Source organism: Zosterops lateralis (assembly GCF_965231275.1).
Source record: "Zosterops lateralis genome assembly, chromosome: 13".
NCBI lineage: Eukaryota > Metazoa > Chordata > Aves > Passeriformes > Zosteropidae > Zosterops > Zosterops lateralis.
Genome location: NC_139773.1, coordinates 18,924,353 through 18,950,391, shown reverse-complemented (window position 1 = coordinate 18,950,391; position 26,039 = coordinate 18,924,353). Strand labels below are relative to the sequence as shown.

At 48.6% G+C, this 26,039-nt stretch overlaps 1 protein-coding gene across 1 annotated transcript in view; it reads right to left on the bottom strand.

Moving 5' to 3' along the window:
• Positions 1-25,481, bottom strand: part of SMAD6 (SMAD family member 6) — a 40,135-nt gene extending 14,654 nt beyond the window's left edge. Inside the window, exons 1-3 of the mRNA XM_083871059.1 lie at positions 23,688-25,481; positions 21,108-21,164; positions 19,302-19,379 (exon numbers count right to left, since the gene is read on the bottom strand). Coding sequence (XP_083727185.1) covers positions 19,302-19,379; positions 21,108-21,164; positions 23,688-24,486 — 934 coding nt within the window. The 5' untranslated portion in view covers positions 24,487-25,481. The remainder of the gene's footprint in view (positions 1-19,301; positions 19,380-21,107; positions 21,165-23,687) is intronic.
• Between the last annotated feature and the right edge of the window lie 558 nt (positions 25,482-26,039).

Genomic DNA, 26,039 nt, shown 5'->3' with positions numbered 1-26,039 from the left:
AATGGTCATCCAAGGGGTTTGGGATGCTCTCCTTGAAGCTGGAGCCTCCCACCTTCCTCAACACACTCATGGGGTTGGACTTGATGATATTCATGGGTCTCTTCTCATCCAAATTAGTCCAGGATTCCATTTTTACAGGGGGGATGGAGCTCATTTTCCCTATGAAGATTGAATTCCAGGCAAATTTCACAGCCTGGTGCTGGATAAAGCAAGAAATAGAGGCCTCCTGCAGCTCCCTGGAGGTTCAGCGTGGCTGGAGCCTGGTGAAAGGAAATTTGGGAGCAGAGGAAAGGTGGTTGTGGCTGGGGAAAGAGCAAGGCAAAGGAGCTGCTGGAGCAATTCCAGAGGAGACCACAGAGATGATCCAAGGGAGCCCCTCCAGGAGAGCTGGGAATGTTCCCTGGGGAAGGATCCAGGGAGAGCCAAAGGAGCTCCAGGAGAGCTGCAGAGGGACTGGGGACAAGGGACAAGAGGGACAGGACACAAGGAATGGATTCCCATTGCCAGATGGGATCTTGGGGAGGAATCCAGATAGGATTCCGCTCTTACAGTGGGGATGGAGCTCATTTCCCATGAGGGGGCAATTCCAGGCAAATTTCACAGCCTGGTGCTGGATGAAGCAAGAAATAAAAGCTGCACGGGGCCTCTTGCAGCTCCCTGGAGGTGCAGCGTGGCTGGAGCCTGGTGAAAGGAAATTTGGGAGCAGAGGAAAGGTGGTTGTGGCTGGGGGAAGAGCAAGGCAAAGGAGGACGTGGAGCTGCTGGAAAAATTCCAGAGGAGACCACGGAGATGATCCAAGGGAGCCCCTCTGGAGCCAGGCTGGGAGAGCTGGGAATGTTCCCCTGGAGAAGGGAAGGATCCAGGGAGAGCCAAAGGAGCTCCAGGAGAGCTGCAGAGGGACTGGGGACAAGGGACAAGAGGGACAGGACACAAGGAATGGCTTCCCATTGCCAGATGGGATTTTGGGGAAGAATCCAGATAGGATTCCACTCTTACAGTGGGGATGGAGCTCATTTCCCGTGAGTTCCCTCTGCTCTGGAGCCAGGCTGGGAGAGCTGGGAATGTTCACAGGATCCAGAGAATCCCCAGAGCACCTTCCAGGGCCTAAAGGAGCTCCAGGAGAGCTGCAGAGGGACTGGGGACAAGAGGGACAGGACACAGGGAATGGCTTCCCATTTCCAGATGGGATCTTGAGGAGGAATCCTCCCAGCTCTGCTTTCCACCCTTCACTGAGCAAAGGGCCAGCTCACCAGCGTGTTCCTAAATTTCCTGGCTTTTGAGGATACAAGCCAGGTCATTAACATTATTTATAAGTTCCTGTGTATGAGTTTCCATTTGTTTGCCTGCTTAAAAAACCAGTTAGGTGGAAAAAAAAAAAAAAAAAGGAAAAAAAAAAAAAAAAGCAATTCCTGGAGGTCAGACAGTTAAAAAACCCTCATGTCCATGGTCTGATGGACCCAAAGGATCAGCAGCTCCTTTAGAGGCATAACTGTTTCCTTAAATGCTTATTGTGTAAATATTTAAGCTACTTTATAAAACTTTTACAATGTACTTAGGAAGCATAAATCTCCCCCAAGCACAGCACGGCAGGGCCCTGCTCGGAGAACACAAACAGGGACATTTCCAATGCTAATGCTGCACCCAAGGGGCCCTGAGGTCACAATCTCAGCAAAATCATTGCTAAGCTGATCCCCGTGGGCTCACCCCAAAAAAAAAAAAGGGAGCTCTGAGTCATTTCCACGGGGTGAACAATCAGCTATTGATGGTTGGTGGGTGTGTATGGGGCCCTGAGGTTTTTTTTTTTTTTTCCTCTTCAAAGAGAGGCTCTTACGTTCAAAAAAAATTATGTAATTCCAAAACAATCTACTAATGCTCATCCGTTTTAAGAATGAAATGGTGGTGGTGTTTTTTTTTTTTTTTTTTTTTTTTTTTTTTTTTTTTTTTAATGCTTGTGGAAGGTTTGAAATCAAGCTCAGCTCATCAGAGCCCACTCCTGTATCCCTCACCCACCTATCCCAGCCTCTCTCGTGGTGCTTTTTGGGGAGATGAACATTTTTTTTTGGGAGATGAACTTCCCAGAGGTGAATATTCCCCTAAACCCCCCTGTGCTGACTGACACATCTGTATCCAGGCTGGTTTCCATAGGGAAATAATGCAGATTTATGGGATTTCCTTGGACACAGCACTCACCACCTCCCATCCTTCAAATAAATGAGACCTTATTGGAAATAGGAAATAACATTTTTAGTTTTGGTGTTTTTTTTTTTTTTTTTTTTTTTTTTTCCCCAAAACAGCCTCTCTACAGCAATTTAGGTGTGTTTGGGGCAACAACAACAAACTGAATCAGGGAAATGGAAGTTTATTCCCTTTGCAAAACACAACTTGCTGTTGTATATGATGAAGTACATGGAAAATCTGGAAAAAAAACTTGGATGGGAGTTCAAACGCTGATGTTTTAAAGATGAAAGAGTGTTCTTCGATTAAATGTTTAAATAAAGTTTTCTGGTACTAAATCATTTAAACATTTTCACATTCCTTACATTTCTAGAAGTGCTTTTGGCTTTTTATTTATTGTCATAACCCACTGCCCTCAGCAAGCCACCAGGGCCATTTGAGGCAACCTGTTTTCCAAAGGGAAAATTCTTTTTGATGGTAAAAAATCAGGAAGATCAAGGGGAGCCTGAGTCTTACTCTCCATCCCCCATTTTTTCTCCAACCCCCATCATATTTTCCTCTTTATTTTCTACAAATAAATCCTCTCATGCTGCAACACGGGCACAGCCAAGTTCTGCTCCAAATATTGACCAGAAATTCAAAGTAACTCCACTGACTTCACTGTGATTGCATTCAGACAGCTGAAAATCAACAGAAATTGGCCTGGGGAGGGTTCAAATTGTCTTTTTTAGCAGTTTTTGGGCTGTTCCAGGGGGCTGTCAGTGATGAACTCAGAATTGCTCATGGGGATATGGAGAATGGCTCTGCCAACAACCCCAAAAAGAGGAAAACCTGAAGTCTTTGAGCTTTTTGAGAAGGTACAGCTCATGCAACCACCAAGCCCAGCAATGAAACTCTGACCTGGCCTCTCCCTGCTCTGCCACAGAGCTTTGAGGACCTGCAGAGAGATCCAGGATAAATGGGGATAAACCTGCCACGAGTCAATTAAGAGCTGGTGAGGTTTTTACTGCAGGACACGCAGCAGTAGCAGAGGAACGAAAATGTGAATTTCTCCCAAGACAGAGCTCCATAAACAAAACGTGGTTCCTTTCCAAAGCCAGGAGGTAACTGGGTTCAGTCACCCAGCCAGCTGTTGCCGACCCTGATGTCCTTTATTTCCTTGTAAATCCATCATTAAGGAATAAAAAACAACAGGCCAGGCTCGAGGGGACGTTGATGAGCCCCGAGTCCTGCCTGGGATCCCTGATGGTTCCATCCCTGCTGCTCTCCACTGAACCTCTCCCCAGGAGCTCCCAGGGCTGTTTGCTTAACACGGCCCAGGATAAAACTCCCTATTTATTTTGGCAGCGTTCACCTCGAAGGCCCTAAAACCCAAATAAAGTCCGTTCCCCTCTGTGTGTATCTCCAGCTATTGACACTGCTCTGGACCAATTTGCAAATCCAAACAAATCCAAGGTTGCGTAATTGGGGCTGGAAAAACAATCAGGAAGGGGCTGGGGGTGTGCTCACAGGTTCCTGCAGGGAGGGAGGGCTGGAAGGGGCAGCAGCACAGGCCAAGATTATAAAAAAATTCAGTTTTTACTCTGCTAACAACAGGGGTTATTTTCTGCCCATGACATCACGGCCATGGAGATGGTGCTGGTGGAAATCAAGGACTTTGCTGGTTGTGCCAGTGGCCAACATCCTACAGCTCCCTCTTTTAAAAATAACCTTTTTTTTATTTTTTTTTTTTTTTCTTTTCAAGTGTCTCACAACCAGCCAAATCCTCTCTGCTGACTCAGCTGATCCAAGGATCAATCACAGCATCCCAAATCCATGTGAAAAAGTCCAGACCCTCCAACCTGCACTACCCCAGTAGGGAATGATGGAAGGAACAACTTATCCACCTTGTTTTATCCCTGTTCTGTAGAGAAAAAAATGAATTGTGCCCTTCAAGTGGCTTTTTCTCCCTGCTGGCTGCAGTTAAGTATCTATAAAACCCATCTCAGACATGGACATCTGTATTAATCTGAGATTAAGTGCAAGAATTGCTACTCAAACACCATCAAAACATTATTAGGTCTTTAATCTCATGCAAAAGCAACATCTCACTAAGGAAATTCAAATCTGAAGGGTAAATGTGTCATTGTGTGGATGACTCTGGATGGGAAATGGAGCTGGAAATGGATTGTGAGAATAAATACATTGCTGTGTTTTACCTGCAGACACAGAATTGATGTACAAGTGGTGGTATTAAGCTACACCTGCATAACTGAAGGATGTCAGGGGGTGGAAAAGCACAATGCTGTGGTGTGTGTGCAGGGCGAAGATAAAACTCTTATTTATGAGCCCATTTTTCAGAATCAAAGGTAAAAACCAAGAGCTGCTACAAACTTCTCCTGCAGCTTGAAGGATCCTGTCCTGGCCCAGCCAGAGCCCCATCCCAGCCACCAGAGCAGAAAAAAAGGGTCTCCTTTCAATGCAATGGAGAAGGCACAGCAACAACTCTATTTTAGCCCCGTTGCTATGAAATATCTACAAAAATAAGTCCTGCTTGTGCCCTCCCTTAGGCACATCCCTGTCCTGGCCAAACTCACCTTGTTTCAGGTTTCCTGACAAACCCCCAAAGGTAAATACCTCCCTAATTCTGCTGGAAAAGCTGAGCCAAGTTTCTGGCAGGGCTGTGCTTGGGATTGAAACAAGGGGGGAAAAAACCCACAGTGGTTTTGACCCCAAACCAAGACTCCCCCCACCAAACTTGGCAATTCCCAGTGATTTTTATTTTGACTCAAAACTCAGGGCTCCAACACCCTGCTCGGGGAAATGGGATTTTCAGAGCCTTGCAGGACACCCAGCTCCCTGCCTGGACACTGGATATCTTGATAGAAATATGCTGCAGATTTCCAGTGCAATGATGAGGAAATCCCAGCTTTCAGTGCAGCAAAAACCCCAAAAACACAGACTAAATCCCTCCCTGCAAATCCCAGCCATGCCCAGAGCCCAGCTCTTGGAGGCTTGCACACAAATATAGCTGCAGGCATCTTTCCGAGGGCTGAGTTTAAAAGCAGGATGTTTGGCTGAGCTGCTCTTCCCTCAAATAAACACCCACGACCTCACTCAGAGAGAGAGAGGCTCCGCTCTGGGAGTCTCTGCATTTCCAAAGAGCCAGCCCTGATTTCCCCCCCCCAGGTTGGTGGCACCTGGGGAAGGCAGCCCTGGCCATGCTGGAATTCCAGCAAGTGTAGGGGAAGTGTTTTCTCATCCCCCACTTTTCTCACAGACCTGCTGAGTTGAGTGAAGTCAGAAAAAAAAAAACATTTCGGAAGCTCTGAAATGCTGAATTGGTGAGAATTTCTTTCTGCATCAGGGAATGAATCCAAGGTATCCACTCCAGTTTGGGAGTGGATCTGCATTCAGCACTCACTGTTGGCTTTGCAGTATGGAGACCACCAAACCTCCAGTGTGCACAACTGCACCACTCCCAGCAGGATAAACACAATCTCAGCCCTGTGCCCCACTCAGACCAGGATAAAAACACACACAGCACTTGGGAAAAACATTTCTGCTGCCTGCTCTTCATACACCCTACACAATATAATTCAGTTGATTCATGTGGCACAAGCATTAAGCACAACTTTAAAGGAGAAATAAGGAATGAAAGTTCCAAGGTGTTTTCCCCAGGTGGCTGCAGAAATGCTCTTTTTCTCTGTCAAACCAACCTGTGCTCATCCTCACTGCTCTCCTGGGGCACTGAAGGCTGGCTCTGAGGAGTTTGGTACTTACTGCAGCTGGCACAGGTGAGCTGTTAATGCCTGAACCACTTGGAAGCATCCCCTGAATCCCTAAAAACCTTCCTGGGTGTTTAAAGAGGGTGGAACACGACTCCAAATCCCAGTGGATGCTCAACACACACCAAAAACTGAGCCCCAGGGAGCTGCACTGAGGCAGCCTGACCCACAGACGAGCTCCAGACACAAATAAAGCCAATTTTGAACAAATTCTGATCCAAGCAAAGCTGTGCTGTGCTGGCAGGAGGTGGGAAAGTGGCACATCCCAAATCCAGGAGCTCCCTGTGCCCCACCCCATGGGCACACCAAGGTGGGATGGCTCCAAAGTGGGATCCCAGGAGTACCAACAGCATTCAGAGAGGACAAAACCAGGAGGAAAAGCCTTCTGGAGGTTGGGGAAGAGCAGCCAGGCAGCCACAACCTGCACTGTGCCAACTTCACCCCAGCCCGGCCCCGCTCCGAGGGGAAACGGCTTTGGGAGGCAGCTGGTTCTCATTGAGCCTCTGCAGCCTCCATGGGGGGAGAGAGCCTGCAGGGAAGGGCACAGGGAGGAGGAGGAGGGGCCAGAGGAGCTGGATTAAAATAATATTGTGTCGAAATCTCAATGAGAGGGAGAAAAGGGGGAAGAGGAGAGAAAGGAGCTCTTTCTGCAAGGCAGCGCCGCAGACCCAGCCCCAGGCTGAGCTGGGATTATCTGCAGCAGGCTCTCAGCAATGCTCCAGTGCTGGTTGGTTTGTCCTCATTTAAACCTGGATTGATCCTGTTGCACACACCCAGCCAGGGCAGCTCCTTCCCTCGGGCACATCAGGGAGCCCAACACTCCCACACTGGGAAGGGAAACGTGGACGATGCTCTGGCTGCTCACAAAAACCTTCCCCAGCTTTGTCTGGGCACTGAGAGCCCCTCTCTGGGGCAGCCCTTCAGCCCTTCCATTAGCACCTTTTATTTTATGTTTTTTTCCCCTCCATTTTTGTGTTTCAAAGCGATCAGTTCCAAAGTGCAGCCCTGGATGCATCAGGCTGGAGGGGAAAGGGCTCCAGCCCCACTCCAAACAAAACCTGTTTGGTGACAGAGCTGATCTAAACGTGCAAAAATCCAGGATGTGAGACAGGTTCTCCCCTTTTCCCTTCTGAGATCCAATTTCTTTGGGAAAAAAAAAATAAAATAGATTTCAAGCCAAGAACCAGGAAACTTCACAGTATTATTTTTACTGTTTACCTTTTTTTTTAATACTAGCTATGCTACAACTCAAATCTCTTGTGTTCAGTTTCTCATTGTCAAGATTTTAGCTGAATTTTCCGGGAGAAAATTTTCTAATTCTCCAAAACACACACACAAGGTTCCCTCTCACCCTCAGGGAAAGGGAGAGAACCATTCCTGGGGCTGTACCAGTGACACACGTGGAGCTCCAGCACCTTTTTCCTACAGGAACAAGCCCTGGGCATCCAGTGCTCTTGAAGGCTTTGAAAAGAGCTGTGCTCCAACTCAAATCTCTTGTGTTCAGTTTCTCACTGTCAAGATCTCAGATGAATTTTCTGGGAGAAAATTTTCTTATTTTCCAAAACACACAGACAGAGGATTCTCCTCTCACTCACAGGGGAAGGGAGAGAACCATTCCTGGGGCTGTACCAGTGACACACGTGGAGCTCCAGCACTTGTTTTTCCTACAGGAACCAGCCCTGGGCATCCAGTTTCCTTGAAAGCTTTGAAAAGCCACTCTCAGCTTTTCCTTCCTGCAGGTTTAACATGAGCTGACACTTCCCAGCGAGGCAGCAGAGCTCGGGGGACTGCAGAGCTCAGCACATAAAACACCCAGAGCTGCAGCCTTTGAAGCAGAGCCCCTTCAAAGACAGGCACATACCAAATCTACTGAGGTTTTCTACACAAACAAATTCAGCATGGCAAAGAGCAAAACTAATTTGCAAAGATCTTTTAATGTTGGGAGTCTCAAATGACCGACCCTTTCAAGCACAGCTGAATTCAATCCGGCTCTGAAGGTCTCTCCACTGGTGATTCAACATGGAAAAGACATGGATATTTCAAAATATGTGGCTGTAATTAGTGGGGGAATAAAGAATGACTCCAATTTTCTTGTTCCAGTGATGAAGAAGCTGCCCAGTGTGCTTCTAGTCTGTAACCTGTGAAATGTGAGTGACTTAAAAAAAAATAAATGCAATTCTGCTGACATTTCCCTTCCATTGAAATAACTCAGCAATGGGGGAAGAGCAGCTCCCTGTACTCACAGGATCTTTACCTTGCTTTGTACTCTCCCAGGAATTCTCTTGTTGTGCTGAGGGTGGAAGCCTCCTCAGGCACACACATCCCTTTGTGCAGGCACTGCAACAGCCCCAGTGTGAATGGAAGAGGCAGATGAATTCTCATACTGCAAACATCTTATTTAAATAAATATTAAAGATGAGCCAAAGCAGAAATGAGCCCATTGTGGGGTCTGTCCTGCACACAATCCAGTACCTGGTTCACCACCCTGGGATGTCCCCACCAGAGACAGGAGCAACCCCAGGTTAAGGTTGGAAAAGCCCTCTAAGATCAGCAGCTCCAACCATTCCACTCATCCCCAAGTGCCACATCCACATGGCATTTAAATCCCTCCAGGAATGGTGACTCCACAACTGCCCTTGGGCTGGACAGCCCTTCTGAGAAAGAAATTCTCCCAAATATCCATCCTAAACCTCTGCTGGCACAACACCAAACAGCATCCAACGCTGCCTTGCAACATCCCTGAGCTGGCACAGCCACAGTGACCCAGCTCTTCCCCCTGACATCAGATCCAGGAACAAATCCAACGTGCCACAGATGCAACTCCCCATCCTGTGTCCTCACCTGCACCCTGCAAAATCCACAGGAGCCCACCTGAGATGGAGCAGAGAACCCCCAGCCAAGGGTTTGCAAACTCCAGAGCTGCCACCCAGTTCAGGCCCCAGCCATAAAAACCAGCTCCACAATAGTGTTATTTGTTTTTTTGGAGTCACAAATGATTTCCAGCAGCAGGAGGGTGAGGGATGCGGCGCTGGACCCGGCACCCGGCCAGTCTCATAAATGGTTGGCAGCCAGCAGAGCAGCAAACCCATTTCTATTGAAATGAGCTTGTTACTACTAATTTTTACTGGCTTCCTGGTCGATTCATAAAGTTTTGTTCTTTTTTTTTTTTTTTGTTTTGCAGATCTCAGAAAGCAACTCTGTGATATTTGAGGAAAGCTGAGCCCTGGCTTTGCCACCAAGGGCTGCTTCTGCACCCAAACCTCTCTGGAAACTGTGTTGTGTTTTCAAGGCTTCATAAAACCTCAGCAGAAAGAGTTCTCCAGAGCAGGACAAAATCAAAACCTGCTGGATTCACTTTTACTGTGATCAGACCTGTGGCAGAACAGCTCGAGCCCCCAGTGGCAGCTGCAGACACACAATTTATGGGGAGGGATTGGGGGCTGAGGCATTAAACTGCCCATTTTCACATCTGCTCCTTCTCTCCACAGCTGGACACCCCGAGCTGCTGCACCAGACAAACCCAACCAGATCTAATCTTGGAGCCTGAGCTTTTTACAAGCACCAGGGATTGTTTGCTGTGAGACTTGGCAAAGCTTTGCTGGTGACGAGGGGATGGAGCACAGAATCATGGAATGGTTTGGGTTGGAAGAGATCTTTAAAATCATCCTGTTCCATCCCCTGTCCATGTGCAGGGACACCTCCCACCAGACCAGGTTGCTCAGAGCTCCATCCAACCTGGCCTTGGACACTTCCAGGGTGAGAACTCCTGTTGGGTTATGTCATGATTTTTCTGGATTTTAAGAAAAATGCTGGAAAAAAATTACCTATAATTCATTTTTACCTACAGCTCACTGTAAGACTCAAAGAAAAACAAATAAAAAAAGAAACAGGGGGAAAAAACAGGGCACAAATGACTGTGTTTGCCACAGACGCAGCAGCACTTCCAACATTTATCCAGGAATAAGGGAAAGCAGAATCCTGGGAGTTCCCAGGCACCAGAGCCTGTGTTTGCCTTCCCTGTGCAGGACAGGGATGCTCCCAGACCCCACAGCCTCACGCAGGGGGGGATGAATCAAGTGCCTCATTCTTCCCCCGTGGACAAACTTGGCTTTTCCCGGCCGGGATCGCACAAACGGAGCCTTGTGTGAGCACCAGGCTCAGCAACAGCAACAGGCCAGGCTTTGGAGCAGCCAGGAGGGGAAAGAAAGGGAGGGAAGGGAAGAGAAGAAGGGATGTGCTCTGCACAGCACGTCCATCCCTGCAGGAGGCAGGTGGGATAAATCTAAAGACAGCTCAGCCTTATCAGAGGAACAGAATGGGCTGGAAGGGCTGAAAGCTCATCCCATCCCTCCTTCCATGAGACCAGGCTGCTCCAATCCAACACTTCCAGGGATGGGGCAGCCACAATTTCCTTGGGGCAGCCTGTGCCAGAGCCTTACCCACCACCCAGAGCTGCAGGTACCTTCATTCCCTGCTCAAACAGAAAACAGGACTTTGCATCACTGTGTGTGAAAGCACAAAGCAGCTGGCACTTTTTTTTTTTTTTTTTTTTTTTTTAACAGAGTCTTTAACATTCTTTGGCTTCTCTCATGGAAAAAAAAAAAATCTTAGCAAATGAGACCTTAATAAATGGAAAGAGCTGAAAAATAGCCTTTCTGCTGGCGGGCTCTGCTCCTGCTCATGGAATACACAGATAAAACCAACAGGGTTGTGTCTCCCGCCCTTCCGTGGAGCCACTGGGAGAAATCCTGCCCTGTGAGTATCCCTGGCACCAAGAGATGCTATCCCTGGCACCAAAAGATGCCCCTGCAGCAGCAGTTTGAAGACTCCAACTCCTCCTGATCCCTCTCAGCTGCTGTGAGCACTCAGGAGGAGGAACATCTCCAAAGCCATAAAGCAAACACAGGAAGGGGAGGGCGGCACAAGCCCAGGCAGGGAGGTGGCCAAGCTGCAGAAGGTCCAGCTGAGCATCAGTGTCCAGCTGGGACAGCAAATGTGACACCAGGGCACTTCCATGAACTGCCAGTGGGAAGGGAGAGATGGCTTTGGTCCAGCTTTGGCTCTGGGAAATGCACTTGGAGTGAGTGGGGGATGCTGCAGGACAGGAATCCTGGGCTCTCCCTGAACCCTCAGCAAAGACCTCCTGCATCCCCCCCCCAGGAACACAGAACTGCTGTGAAGGGCAAAAAACAAACTCTCTACACATCCCCTCTCTCTCCTGCACTGTTGGGAATTTGACTTTTTGGCAGGTCTCATACATGGGGCTTTTATAGGCTGGAAGGCAAAATGCCGAGGGCAGGGAGCAGAATCCCAGCCTGTGCCTGATCCCTGCCAGAGATAAATCCCTGTGGAGAGGCAGGGACAGCTTGGATTTTGTCAGGGTTTTCAGGTCTGGGCATCAGAGGCAACTCTTATCCCTTTAAAAAATAAAACCAGGAAAATATGAGAATAAAAAAAAGAAGAGGAAAGCAGGAGTGCAGGGCTGATTGAGGAGATGCTGAGGCAGGAGAAGAGCTTTGGGGTTAATTTTGTTTATATCTTCTGATGCTGGTGGGGTTTTTCCCCACCTATTTTCCCATATCCAAAGCCTGGGATGAGGAACCAGCTTCTCACTGGTGGGACAGCAGCAGAGTCCAGCATTTCAATGCCAGAGCTGTTTGATCCCTGCTCCAGCCCCAGGAGCTGCAAAGGCCATTACCAGTCAGCACCAGCACTCCTGCAAGAGGTCAGCCAAGACAGGCACTTCCACATGAAATGTTTTTGTTCTTACAATAAAAAAAAAAAAAACACAGCCAAAGAGGAATCCAACAGTCCTCAGCATGCCAAGCCCAGACCCCAGTGCTGGAGATGTCTTCCCCTCAATCTCTGTTCTCCCAGCACTCTGTCCCTGGGATGATGCCTTTTTTTTTTTTTTTTTTTTTTTTTTTTTTCCAGCTAAACACTCATTTTTTGGGGCTATAAGAAGGATTTTTGATAAGGTGGGCACAGGTTTCCCAGAGAAGCTGTGGCTGCCCCTGGGAGTGTCCCAGGCCAGGCTGGACCATCCCCTGGGATGGTGGGAGGTGTCCCTGCCCATAGCAATGATGATTTTAAAGTTTCCTTCTAACCCAAACCAGGATTTGATGAATCAACCAAGTGAAAGGCACAAAGCAGAGCTGGGACAGGCAGCACCCAAACCCAAACCCTCAGGAAAAAGTGGGACCTTCTCCTCCATCCCCTGGATCCCCGTGCAGAGCTGGGATTGGGATCACAGCCCCACTCCAGGCTCTGGGGAAGCACAAAGAGCTGAGTCTCCTTTGCCAGTAAACTGACCCTGTGGTTCCAGGGGCTGGGGACACTTCAAAGCCCTCAGCAGCACTGAAGGGATGGACTTTTCAGCTGTGGAGCAGAGAAGCAAAAATCCACACAAACAAGCAGTGTTCCAGAAAACCAGGTTTAACCATCAGCAGCTCCCAGTGACGGGGAGGATGTTTTTCCTGAGTTTTTTTTTTTTTCTCCTTCCAGTTTGCTTTTTTTATTTTTTTTTTTTTTTTTTAATTTTTTACTAAAAGCCATCTCGAGCTCCCCACAGCCCTTTTTGGGTCTGAGCATCCTCCAGAGGTAAAATGCTGAGTTAGGTCTTGGAGGTGCCTTTGATGAAGAGCAAAATCTCCAGACTTCAATCGCTCCGGTGAGCGCCACACATTTAATAAGTTATTTCCGTGGAAAACCTTGGTAACTCGGTTATGAATCAAGCCTATAAACACCTCTCACTCATCAAAGTGCCACCAAAAAAAAAAAAAAAAAAAAAAAGAAAAAAAAAATAAAAAAAGAAAAAAAAATCTATTACTGGGACTGTGAACACAAGCCTCTCTCTACAGGTCTCCCCTATAAGAAGCCAAAATTCCTCCTTCAAAACATTCACCGTTTTCAAAGGTCATAAATACACTGTGTCCAGTATTCAGCAAATCCCTTTAAAAAGCAAAACACAGGCACAGGGGAAAAAAAAAAAAAAAAAAAAGAAAAGTTCAAACAAAGCTGGATCCATTGGATCCATGCTGCTTAAAAGACACAACCAGAGCTACATCAAAGGAACTTTTATTACCTAGAAAGTTGTGTCCAACCCCTAATGGGGTGTAAGAATGTAACGTTTAGGCTACAAAGATTAGGCTAATTTACTTTTAAGTAAATTAAAAGTAAATTAAACTTGCTTAGTTCCTGATATTTCTTTTTTTTTTTTTTAAGAGTGATGCCTAGGTGCTTGGAGAAGTGAGGGATGTGATTCTTCTGTGATTCAAGGCCAAACATCATAACTGCTCAATGAACCACAGACAAAAACATATTTTATCTGGGTGTTGTACTTTCTCCAAGAACTTCTAGGTTGAAAACATCCAGGCTAGCTGTGAAAATCCATCTCAGCTCCAGGTAACAGAGGGAGGAAAAAAAGCAATTTTCTTCTTTTCTGCTGGGATATACTGAGAACTTCAGTGTCCTGGCTCCAAGGGAACCCTGCTCCCCAGGTTCTGGGGATATTATATATATATATATATAATATAAATACTGCTCGTGGAACTTTCACTTCAGGGCATCATCCTGCCTGGCTCCCTCATGGAAAATTCCCCTTTGGAGTTCGGGAGCTGTACAAATACAGAGACATCATCTCAAAGCACTTTTAATCTCTACATCAAGAACAGACCCCAATATTGGTCAGACCAACCTTGTCCCAGCCCTGGTGCAGCCTGTGCCACCCCAGGGAGATGATCCTGAGGCTCTGGCAGCCAGTTTGGATTTTTTCCTTATTTTTTCTGGACAAAGGCCAACTCCAACTGCCCAGATTTTTTTTTAGGGACAGCTCTGATTGTCCTCATTTTTCAAGTGTGGCTTGGATGGTTATAACAGAAAAAGGACATTCCCCACTGCCCAGTCCAGGAGACACCTGCCCTCCTGTCAGACTCTTTTTGGAGTTGCTGCTCCTTCCTGCACAGGATGTAAAACCTTCATGTCCCTCCCCAGGAGACCTTCAGCACATTCCTCTGTGGTCCCTCAGCCTCCATTAAATTAATTCATAATTAAATTCCACATCACTGTCCTGGCTGAGCTCTGCATTAATCCCAACACTAAAAGCCCTGCACTACCAGCCCATAACCCCCTAAAATAAAGGGTGTTTTATACCAACAGCTGTTTCTGGCTTTAGAAACATCTCTACAGCCCCTGGCAGAGCTGAATCCTCCTCCCAGAGCCCCCTGCCCTGCAGGGATGGAGCCACAGACACTGGACAGGGCTCCTGCCTGCTCAGGTCCAGCTCTTGGTTTGGTGGCCCAATAGGAGTTATCCCACAGGGTTTTAATGGAAAAAAAAAAAAAAAAAAAAAAAAGAAAAAAAAACCACCAAAAAAAACCAAAAACATGAGGAGGAAATATCTTCCTCCAGCCTTGATCTAAGGTGCTTCTCTTCCTTTGGCAAGTCAAACTTTAATTTTTTTTTCTCTTACATTGCTGTTTGCTCAATGCTGTGAACAACTTCTTCATCTGCCCATGATTTTCCCAGGTGGAAACACTCTCTGTTGGGTCACTGTGCTCGTGGATGAAGCACTGCTATCAACAGGGTTTGGACACAATGAGGAATCAATTTGTGTAAGCACAAATGGGATGTGGAAAAAAACCCCACTGCCCTCCATAAATCCACTGGCTCCAGTGGGTTTATCCCCACTCCAGACAGACATTTTTATATAAAATAAAAGAGAACACCTGCACCTCTGGGAAAGGGACAGCACTGAAAACCCAGGGATGGGCTCCCAGAGCTTCCCCACCTTCCCTTTCAGGGATTAATCCATGATTCATTCACCCTGCAGATGGAGGAGCTGCCTTTGATGTCAGCCCCAGGCAGGGCCAGGAGCTGCAAAACCCCCAGGGAGGGGAGACTGTTGCTCTCAAACTCTCCCATGAGGATTCCAACACCCATGGCCATCCAGAGCCATGTGGGAAAAGCCAGCACAGAATTCCTCTCTGCAGCACACTGGAAAATAGATGCACTTTATTTCCCGTTGGCAAACTGAAACTATGGAGGAAAACTGTTTAATATAAAAACATCTGACAAAGCACCTCCAGGATGTATTTTTTTGCATCAAAGAAGTAGCTCTTGGCAATGGGGCTCGTTCCTCAGACCAGGAGAGAGGTTTTAGCCAAACCCTGATTGTTCTAGACTGCACAGGGGGAAGGAAGACAAGCCAGTAAATCTACAGTTAAATATGAAAAAAAAAACCAAAACCAAAACCATTACTGGCCCAAACAAACATCTGTCTGTGATTAAACTGGATGCACAGATATGTTGTGTCTTTTTTTTTTTTTTTAAGGATTTGTTTAAAGGAGAAGGGGAAGAAGGGATGAAAAGATGGTGCTGGCTCAGACCCTGGCACTGACACACAGCAAAACCAGAGTTTATCCTCAAAACCCAAAATTCCCCCCAGAAGAAACTGCTGCCCTATTAATGAGAAAAATACCTTTTTTTTTTTTTTTTTTTCTATGAACAGGTAATTCCAGAATCTCTCCCCCAGCCCGGAAAGGGCAATGTTTGCCCAGTTGCCACACACATCCGCCTGACAGATTTAATGGGCTTTTTTTTTTTTTTTTTTTTAAATTTTCCTACTCCTAACACACACACAGGATCTTCATAAATTTCCTTGTTAGCATAAATCCTGCAGCCTGTTATTTCTGGGGGGGGAAGAAAGGAAGGGAGACGTTCACTTTCTCCATTCAGTGGGTTTTGCTTCCTTAAGTTCATCCTAAATATTGCTGGAAGGAGAAAAAAAACCCTCTGGCTCTCGCCTGGAGCTGTGGCATTGCCTCAGCAGGGCTGAGTCATGGATGTTCCTGCCTTCTTTTTCCTTCCTTTGGTGGCACAGGGACTCTGCTCCCCAAATCTGATGCCCCCAGCACTGCCCTGTAAAAATTTCCCCATCTTCTCAGACTAAAAATAAAAAAAAATTAAAAAAAATCATAAATAATTCATATAACCTCCAGCTCATTCAGTTTTTGTCTCTTTTCTCTGTTAATTCCCAGCTTTCCTCCACCATCATCAGAGCTCATCTCCACACGGAGCCCAACACTTTCTGCACATGGAGGGAATAAATTCATCCCTGTGCTCCCACTTCCAGGTGGAAAACACCTTCAACACCTTCCTGCTGCTTTGGAGCACAGACAGGAATCCATCCCTCCTCCAACAAACCACCAATTCAACATTTCTCCTTCAGGATGCACATTTTCAGCCACACAAGAGTTCACCAGAGCCGAAACTCTTGGTGAGTTTTAACACATGGGAAAGTGATTTCAAAGTTTAAAAGAATCTGTTTTTGGGAAAAAACAAACCAGCATCTTCCCTGGGGATGGTGAGGTCAGCACAGAGACCTACAGGTGCAAAGCCACCTTTTGTTCTCCTACCTGTCCCCACCTCCAGAATTTGAAACCACCACTAACAAGAACTTTGCTCAGCACTCATTGTGGGACTTTTTCAGCAAGAATGGGGCTGTTTTAAGAAAAAGGCTGATGAGGAGAGCTCTGTGGAGTTCAGAGACAATCCCAAAGCCCACGGCAGCTGCTCCAGCACGTCCCCAGCACCCCAGCCCAGCCCAGCTCCTGCTCCAGCCCTCCACACGCCTGGCAAGTCTAACGGGTACAGCAGCTTCTTGGCATGTGCTGCAGCAGCCAAGTCTGAGGGGAAGGGAAAAAAAAAAAAAAAATTACTACAAATGTTCCACCAATTATGAGTCACGAGGCTGAGCTTTTGTTCCTGCCTTGCTGGATTTTGCCCTTTCCCTGGTATTTCCCCGGCTCCGGCGGGAGCCGCGGTGACGCCGGGACTGGCCAAGGCTCTGCTGGGCTCCCTGGGGACACAGCAGCCTCAGCCCAGGCCAGGGAACCACCTGGGTTTAAAATAAAACTCCTCAAGGTTTTGTTCAGCTCTGCTCCCCAGGCAGGAATGAATCTAAGGAGGAGAAGATGGAGCTGCTCTTGGTGCTCTCACAAGGCGGAATGTGGCGCAGGTTGAGCTCAGGAGGAGGAAATTTTGGGGTCAGACATCTCCCACCAACACAGATCCTGCCAGGCCATTGCACCTCGCTGGGAAAACAGGAGCATCCCCATTCCAAGGGAAAAGCTGTGGCTGGACACTGATCCTTAGATAAACAGCTTTGTTCCAAGACACAAATGCTCTGAGCGCAAAATGAAAAGGGCTCTGGGGTGTCATCCATGGATGCAGGTCATGTCCACCCAACCACCCACAACTTGTGCTTCCAGTTAGCACTGACTGCTCCTCTTGCTACTTCACTGAAAACTTTCTCTCTTTTTAAGGGTAATATTATAGCCATGAAAGGTTCTACTTCAAAAAGAGAGTTTTTGTTTTTGTTTTTTAAATTTACACATATGACAGAGATCATCTTTTGCCTTCATGCTAAAACCTCCTGTTTAGAAGCTCATCAAGCAAAGGAGCAACAGGAGAAGAATGGTTCTCTTTGTTACACAAAAATTGAATTTTGTGGTTTTAGTAGGAAAAGCTTTTTTTTTTGATGATCAAAGCTGGACCAATAAATAGCAGTGGCTTGGTGCTAGACCCAAAATGTACTTATTTTTGGAAGATGAGTTAAATGCACACTGAGCTCCCTTGGTGAGGACCCTGTGCTTTGTGTAACACTCCCACAGTCCTACACTTTCCAGCAGAGCTATTAAATGAGTTGAAATGGAGAATAAACAAACTGAAAATGTGGCAGGTAGGCTGGAGCCTAAGTGGGTTTTTCCCTTGTACTTCCCCTGTGATGACATGTATGGGTTAACTTCAGCAGGGCTCTTATCCTCTTTCAGCAATCCTGAGCACTGGGGAAAAATAAATCACCCAGCCCCAGACTCTTATTAAAAGTTACACCATTGGAAACAGCACAGAGTGGGGAGAGGAGGGATCCGGTTTCAGCACAATCTCACTCGCATGTTATCATGGTATTGTACAAGGAAAAAGTTAAAATCTCTCTTCTCTTCCAGCAAACCCACCAGATGTCCCATAAAGACTGAGCTATGAGAGAGGCTAAACCATCATCACATCCACAGGAACCCCACTTTTTCTGCTGTAATTAATGCCAATTATCAAGTTACAACAAAAGCCACGGGGACGGGGAGCTTTGGGGATGTGCATCCAGCCCTAGGAATTTTTGTTAGGAATTGCAAACACATATTTATTAGAGCACAAGGCTGAATGATCCCAGTCCTGCTATCAATTTTTTCCCTTGCTCTGGACATTTGGAGCACAACAACACAACAAAAACCCCTGGGCTGGCACTGGCCACCACAGGGACACCTGAAAGCACAAAGAGAAAGGAAAATCCCCAAAGGGAAATGTGCCACAGTGCCATGATGCAAACCCTGTGCTGTTTGAACACCCTTTGGGGTTGGGATCAGCCCAAACATCCCAAGGAATGCCCAAGTCTCACCAAACTGACCATGAACTCTTGCAAGGAAAGAAAACGAAGAGAAACACCACAACCAAGGGATCAGTACCCCCAAAGTCCCCTTTCACCACCTCCCTTGACTCACAGCATCCCCCAAGTGAGCAGCAGATCCCATCCCTGTCCTCAGCAACCCAGAGGTGTCCAAGCCCCACCTCAGCTGCTGCAGGAGGTACCAAAATCCACTTTTATCTGCCTTTATCCCATTTCTCACACCATGAACCAGGCAAAGAAATGAAACCTGGTCCTACAGCCAGACCCCTCCTGTCCCACACACAACCAGCCCCTAAAAGCCCAAGGTGAGACAGCAAGGAGAAAGATGTGCAATGATCACATCCCAGCCAGGGAAAGCCCCAACCCTACCTGCAGCCAGGTAAAAACCACCCCAGGGCCTTGCAGAGCCCCATTAAGTGAATGAAAGGTTGCAGGGTGGGGTAGAGCACAAACCAGGACCTAATTAAAGCCGAGCTTTGTTCGGAGATCTTCAATGGCTCATGAAAGCAGCGATTGCAGCCCTGGGGCCGGGGCCCAGCAGGTAACACCAGCCTGACGGACCCGGCAGGAACCAGCACAAAGCAGCAGCAGCAGCAGCACAGGAACAGCCTCAGTGCCCCTGCCATGGAAATGGGGAGATCCACAGCCTGGGATGGGTCCAAATCCCCTTTCCCTTTACACGTGGTCCTGTTGTCACCTCCCTGCTCACCCCACAAACAGCATCTCGTCACAACACTGAAAAACCATCTCAAAAAACTGCTCTTATTGTTTTTCTTTTCACAGCCAGAACACAAACCCAAGAGCAGCACCAGGACCCTCCATCCCATCCCATCCCACCCCACACATCACCAGACCCCCATGCAGACCCCAAGGGTGGGAAGGCACCAAGAGCTGCCAACCTGAGAAATCTCCGGGCGTCACGTTGGGAGAGTTTGTAGCCTCTGTTTCAGTGTAAGACAACGTGGAATCTGATAGATCTGTAGGGGAAAAAAAATAAAAAAAAATTTAAAAATTAAAAAAAAAATTTAAAAAATAAAAAAAAAAAATTTAAAAAAATTTAAAAAAATTTAAAAAAATTTAAAAAAATTTTAAAAAAATTAAAAAAAATTTAAAAAAATTAAAAAAAATTAAAAAAAATTTAAAAAAATTTTTTAAAAAATTAAAAAAAATACAAAAAAATTTACAAAAAGGAAAAAATAAAAGCACTTTTCCTATGTGAGCACTCCTGGCTGTTCAGCTTCCCAGCACCTCCCCCCAAGAGAAAAACTCTCCACCACAGAGCCAGAAAAGCAGCGATTAAACTTTGTAGCTGCACCACGCAAATGCAAAGTTTGAATTGCCTCGACCACAAAAATAACTCCGGTTAAGTTGATCAAACAAGTAGGAACTTGGTGCTTACTGGATAAAGTTACATTAAGCCTCTAAACAAGTCAGAGTTACTATACTTAATTATCACCATTAAAATTCTTGAAGCTGTTTATTCTTGCTTCCTTCCTTCCTCTTTGCTGAAGCGAAGGAAACTTTGTTTTAACAAGTTAAGAGTCTTTGTTATTCTCCCTTGCTTACACCCCTCTAATTAAGTGCTCAACTGTTTGCTCACAGATTAACCATTATTTTTCCAATCAAACAAGCCAGTGAAGCAAAATTTCAACCCCTGGCTGTTGTTTTAATAAAGTCACTATCATCTCTCTCTCTCCCTGCAGCACAAGCAGATTCTAAAGGGAATTAACTCGGAAAGGGGGAACACAGGGAGGGACAACTAATTTTTTTTTTTTTTTTTTTTTTTTTTTTTTTTTTTTTTTTTTTTTTTTTTTTTTTTTTGCCTCCACACCTAGCAAATACAAAAAAGAAAAAAGAGCCACCACCAGGCAACTTGGCCTTGAAGGCCACTCTGGTCACAGCCCTGTGGCTGAGCAGGGACAGGCACTGCTGTCCCCTCCTACCCCCCATGGTCATTAACCCCAGTAAATCACTGACCATGGGATAAAGGCAAAAATCTCCCAACTGCACTCACTGACCCCAGCAAGAAATCCAAGAGGGATGTGGGATTCTTCCCTTCCCTCCCATGTCTTTGCTTCTCATTTAACTGAGCAAGAAGCTGAGAAAGGAGGGTGAGGATGCAGCAAAGCCAGCTCAGAACATCTCCAGGCCAACCTGCAGCAGGATCCAAGTCCTGCACCCTGCACTCCACACCCCCAAAAAGCTGCTTCCACCAACTTTATTTGGAAAAACCTTTTTTTTAGAATTCCCCAGGAAAAAAAAAAAAAAAAAAAAAAAAAAAAAGCGACACCCCAGTCAAAGGCTTTCCATCTCTTTGTGAGGAGCAGAGGAAGGTTAAATAGCTGGTTCCTCCATGGAGCAGCACAGCCAGGAGCTCCCACTCCCTCAGATTACACACACACACACACAGACAAAACATGACGTCTGGTAAACCTTTCATTACGCCTTCATTAAAAATAGAGCTTCATATTATTTTGGAAAATATGCATGTGTCTACACGGTAATTTGGTAGGATAAACTGGCATCCATTTAACTTCTTTAAAACCCCATCAGCTGATGCTTGCTCAGAAATAATGAGCAGCCATAAAACCCCGACTTGTTGGTTTTTGCCTGACTGTGCCAGGCAGGGCTGTCTCACAAGCAGCACCAGGGCTGCACCATGAAAGAGTTCCCCCAGAGATCAAAAGAGACAAAAAAACACGTACCCAGTGGCTTTTGCTCATCATTAGGAGACAGCCGAGAGTAGGGAGGTGGTGGAGATTCTGGAAAAAACAAAACTTCAGGTTAGAGCTGTGTTGGGATTAGCAAAAAACCCTCTTGCTTTCTCTTTTGGGGTAGGAACCCTTCCAGGGTTAGAAACACCCAGTGGGAAACAAAACACTTGGAAGCAAGTGGAGACCAAGGTTTTTCCTGATTTTTGAAGAATGGGAGTTCCACCTTGAAGTTTCAAAGGGAGCTTTGCTACTGAAAATGCTGCACCCCTCTGTGCAGCCCCATATCTGTGCCTGGACAGCCACAAAACACCAAATTGCTCCCCAAGAGCCACATTTCCATCATTTGTGTTGGGAGACAACCTTCCAACACACAAGTACTGAAAAGAGGGATTGGGTGATGGAAAGACTCCTCTTGCACACAGGGCTGGCACAGGAGCCAGGCTGGCCTCAGCCACCAAACATCCAAATGACTCTGGTCCATCCCAATCCCAAAAGGCCTGGGCACAGCAGCAGCTCAGGAGCAGAGACCACTGTGATCCCTCTCAGCCTGAATCCACCCCACAAAGCTCCTGAGCTCTGAGCAGCAGGACTGAGCACTCTGTGGTCCTCAGAGATGCTTTGCTGAATCAGGTCATTGAACCAGCTCTGGCTGTCCTTGGAAGGGTCAAGACCACGGGGAAGGGCAAAGAAGGTCTTTTATCAACTCCAGCCCTGATCAGAGGGGTTTATTTTCCCTTCCATAACATGACAGGGATGTTTCTTGAATTGTAATTTCAGTGGGCTGTGTCAAGACATCAGCACTGAGCAGGCACCAAGTTCAGTGAGAAATTGTACAGTGGCACCACACTGACCCCAGAGTAGGAAAACACTGGGAGTGTTCCTCAACTTCCCCCTGGACCTGAAAACACCCTCTGTGCCAGCAATTACAGCTCAGCTTGGCTGAATTCATCATTAAAAGAACATCAGCATCCTCCATGTGATGGCTCTGGGGCCATCTATTGCTTCTTAGAAAAGCTTCTCTATTTCCCCTATAATGGAGAGGGGTGCTCTTCTCACAGGCTGCTTATAAATCCAATAATAATAATAATAATAATAATAATAATAATAATAAATAAAGGTGGTGATGTCCCCATGTGGATGTACCAGCCAGACCTGGCTGTGCTGGTCCCATCCCAGACCAGAACTTGCTCAAAGCACCCCAGAACAAACTGGGTGGGAAACACAGACAGGATGATGATCCCTGCAGGGAGCCACTTGTGCAAAAAAAAAAAGGGCATCAAGGCCTTCCTTCCCTTGGCTCCTGTCCCCAGCGCCCAGCCGGCGCGGGTGGGGTCCTGCCACAGTCACCCATTATCAAAGTGATAAGGAGCCACTTGATAACAGCTCTGCTTTCTACTACTCCCAGCACAGACAGGGCTGGCAGCCTCTCACCGCTGGGAAAAAGCACCAGGAAAGACACTGAGAAACTTCTCCTGTTTCTAAAATAAATGTCCTGTTCCTGAAAGCTCAGCCCAGCTCCAACTGGAATAAATAATAAAAAAAAAAGCTGCCTCCAGCCTCTAGCGACCTTCAGGAGAAGCACGCCCAGGAGAGAAGTTTCTTTGAAAGAAGTGATGCAAAGGGAGGCAGGAGGAGACTAGATTGCAAAAGAAATAATAAAATCAAAGTTCTTGCAAAAAAAAAAAAAAAAAAAAAAAAAAAAAAAAAAAAAAAGGGACAGGCAGCATAGAATCATAGGATGGTTTGGGTTGGAAGGGACCTTAAAAATCATCTTGTTTGGGCAGGGACAACTTCCACTATCCCAGGCTGCTCCAAGCCCCATCCAGCCTGGCCTTGGACACTTCCAGTGATCCAGGAGCAGCCATAGCTTCTCTGGGCACCCTGTGCCAGGCCCTCCCCACCCTCACAGGGAACAATTCCTGCCCAAAATCCCATTTATCCCTGCCTTCTGGCAGTGGCAATCCAGCTGTCCAGTTCCATTACAGCTTTTCTACAACCAATTCAATAAATATCATTTCGATTTCTGCACCTCAGACCCCAACAACATCTAACTACTCCCTACTGACATGGACCATTGCTGAAAAAAAAAAAATAAAAAAACTTTAAAAAAAAAGACCAAACCCACGGCTTGAAAACTGCATGGGAAACACGACTATGTATAGGGTAAAAAAAAATGAGAAAAGGTGAGAAAAGCAGGAGCAGGGCTGGGGATCCCCTGGCAGGGACATCCCCCCCTGGGAGCGCCTGTGGCTTTAAGGCGGCCCGGCCCCGATAGCAGCGAGCCAGGCTGGCGCCAGGGGATGGAGCCGCCGATTATCGCCCCTCCGCCTGCCGGGGAGCGCGGAAACTCCGCGGGAAAGGGAGGAAAAAAAAAAATCAACAAAACCTTAACAATAAAGAGAAAATGTGTTTTTTACGCACAACTGGAAGCGCTGGTTGTAACAGAGGGGGGGGGATGCCCGGACCAGGAACATCACAGGGTGGGATAAACACAAGAAAAGAAGCTCAGAGAAACACCAAAGCCCCAAATGGATGGGTGGGGAGGGGGAACAAACTCGGCGCTGCTCTCACCTGGCCCACAGAGGCGGCTGAAGTGGTAGGGATTGCAGCACACCGTGGGTCCATCGGCCACGCCGAAACTCTGGCACTGGCACAGGGGTTTCAGCTCGGCGGGATGCTGCAGGTCGGGCCAGCGGAACAGTTTGCCCAGGAGGAGGTGCGGGGGCGCCGCCAGCCCCCCCAGGCGCAGCTCGGTGCGGGCCACCAGCACACAGCCCCCGGGCATCCCCCCGCGGGACTCCACCGCCTCCAGCAGGCTGTCCAGAGAGCGCTCCTTCAGCCGCTTCAGCAGCGAGTAAGTGACGGCTTTGAGCTCCTGCTCCAGCAGCAGCAGCCGCGCCCGAGCCTCCCGGCCCCGCCGCTCCGGGGAGCCGCCGTCGGGGGAACCGTCGGGGGCGGCGGGGGATGATGGAGGAGGATGCGGGGAAGGCTGGGGACAGCCCGGCTCCCGCTCCGAGAACAGGCAGCAGGTCACGGTCCGCCCGTCGCTCTCGGCGGTTCGGGGGGTTCGGAGCCGGGCCCCGCGCTGCTGTTGCTGCTGTTGTTGTTGTTGTTGTTGTTGTTGTTGCTGCTGTCGCTGCTCCTCCATCGCCGCGGGGTCCCCGCCCGCCGCCTCCCGCAGCCGCAGGCCCCGCGCTACCGCCCGCAGCTCCAGCGAGGGGCTTTTCTCCGCGATCCTGCCGCCGCCCGAGGCTCCCGAGTCGTGGCCGCCGCTCCTGGCGCTCCCATCTCCTCCTCCGCCGTCCCTGTCCGGAATGACGCGGCTCCTCCAAAGTCGCCGCACCAGCCCTGAGCGTTTGGACCTGAACATACGACCCGAGGGCGGCCGGGGGGGGGGGTCGCGTCGCTCTCGGCCGCTCCCCCCCTGCCCCCCGCCCTCCTCCTCCTCCGCGGGGCTCTCTCTCCTCGCTCCGCCGCTGTTTCTATCTCATGGCAGCCCCGGCGCGGCAGCCCCTGCCCAGCGGATGGCGGAGGGCCCGCGGCGGGGCCGCGCCGCGGAGGGCGGGCATAGACGGCGCCGTGCGAACACGGCGGGGGCCGCGCCGTGCCCTCCTACATGGGCTGCCAACGCGGGCAGGGCCGCGCGGAGCCCCGGGATGAGCCCCGCCGCTGCTCCGCCGGACAAGGTGCGGAGAGGAAAGCGCCGCCCGGCGCTGGGAAGGCGGTCGGGATCCCTTCGGCCAAAAATAGTATTTTAAAAAAAAATAATAATTTAAAAAAAATATAAAAAAAAATTAAAAATTTTAAAAAATTAAAAAAAAATTGGGAAAAAATTGGGAAAAAATTGGGGAAAAAAAGGGAAAAAAAAAAGGAAATTTTTTTAAAAAAAAATTAAAAAAAATTAAGAAAAAGGGGAAAAAAAAAATCGGAAAAAAAAATTTAAACCAGCAAGGCGGCGAAGAAGAAGAAGGAGAATCAGCAGCAGCAGAGCCCGTAGCGCAGCGCGGCTGTCAGCGCAGCCCGCATGGCAGTGCCGGTGGCGGTGGCAGTGGCAGGGCGCGGCCCCGGCCCGGCGGGTCCGTGCGCGGCTCCCGGGGCCGCCGCCGCCGCCCGCTCGCGCCCGCCCGCCCCTCGCCGCCTTTTGTGTGGCCGGGGCGCGCGCGCGGGGGCCCCTCGCGAGCGGCGCCGCCATTGGCTGCCGCCCCATCATGTGCCAGTCTAGACACTCCGGCGGCTCCGCGCGGCACCGGCCCTTGCGCAAACACCGGCTCGGGTTTCTTCCGACCGCTTAAAGACGACCCCGCCGCCGCCCGCTCGGCTCCCCGCACGGCTCCCCGCGCTGCCCCGCGCTGCCGGATGGCGGGATCGCCCCCATGGGGGGAGCGGCGCGGCGGGATATGGGGAGAGGGGTGGGTGGGAGAACGGGGCGCTGTGAAAGTAGGTCATGGCAGCGTAAGGGTTAACGCGCCCCCCCCCCCCGCGGGCCGCGCGCCGGACACGCCCCCGCGATGTATCAACTTGTCCGCCGTGGCAAAAGTTCAGGCCCGGCGCGCTGTCATTGGTTGGTGAAGGCGTGACGCGAGGAGACGCCGCTTCCCATTGGCTGGAGCGCGGCGCGGGCTCCGCCCCGCTCCCACCGCGGCGTGGCCGTGAATGAACGGCCCAAGACCGCGGGAACGGGGAATGGGGAATGGGGGAATGGGGAAACAGGGGGAATGGGGGAAATGGGGGGATGGAGACAGGCCCAGGCCACCGGCAATGGGGGAACGGCAGCCTCGAGTCCCGCCCCACGCGGCCCCAGTGCCCATAGAGAGCGGCGCCCCTGCATGGGACCCATCCCAAATAACCCGAATATGGAATAAATAAATAAATGTCAGGCATAGGTTTGAGAAATTTTACTGATTCTTTATAGTAAAGTAAACG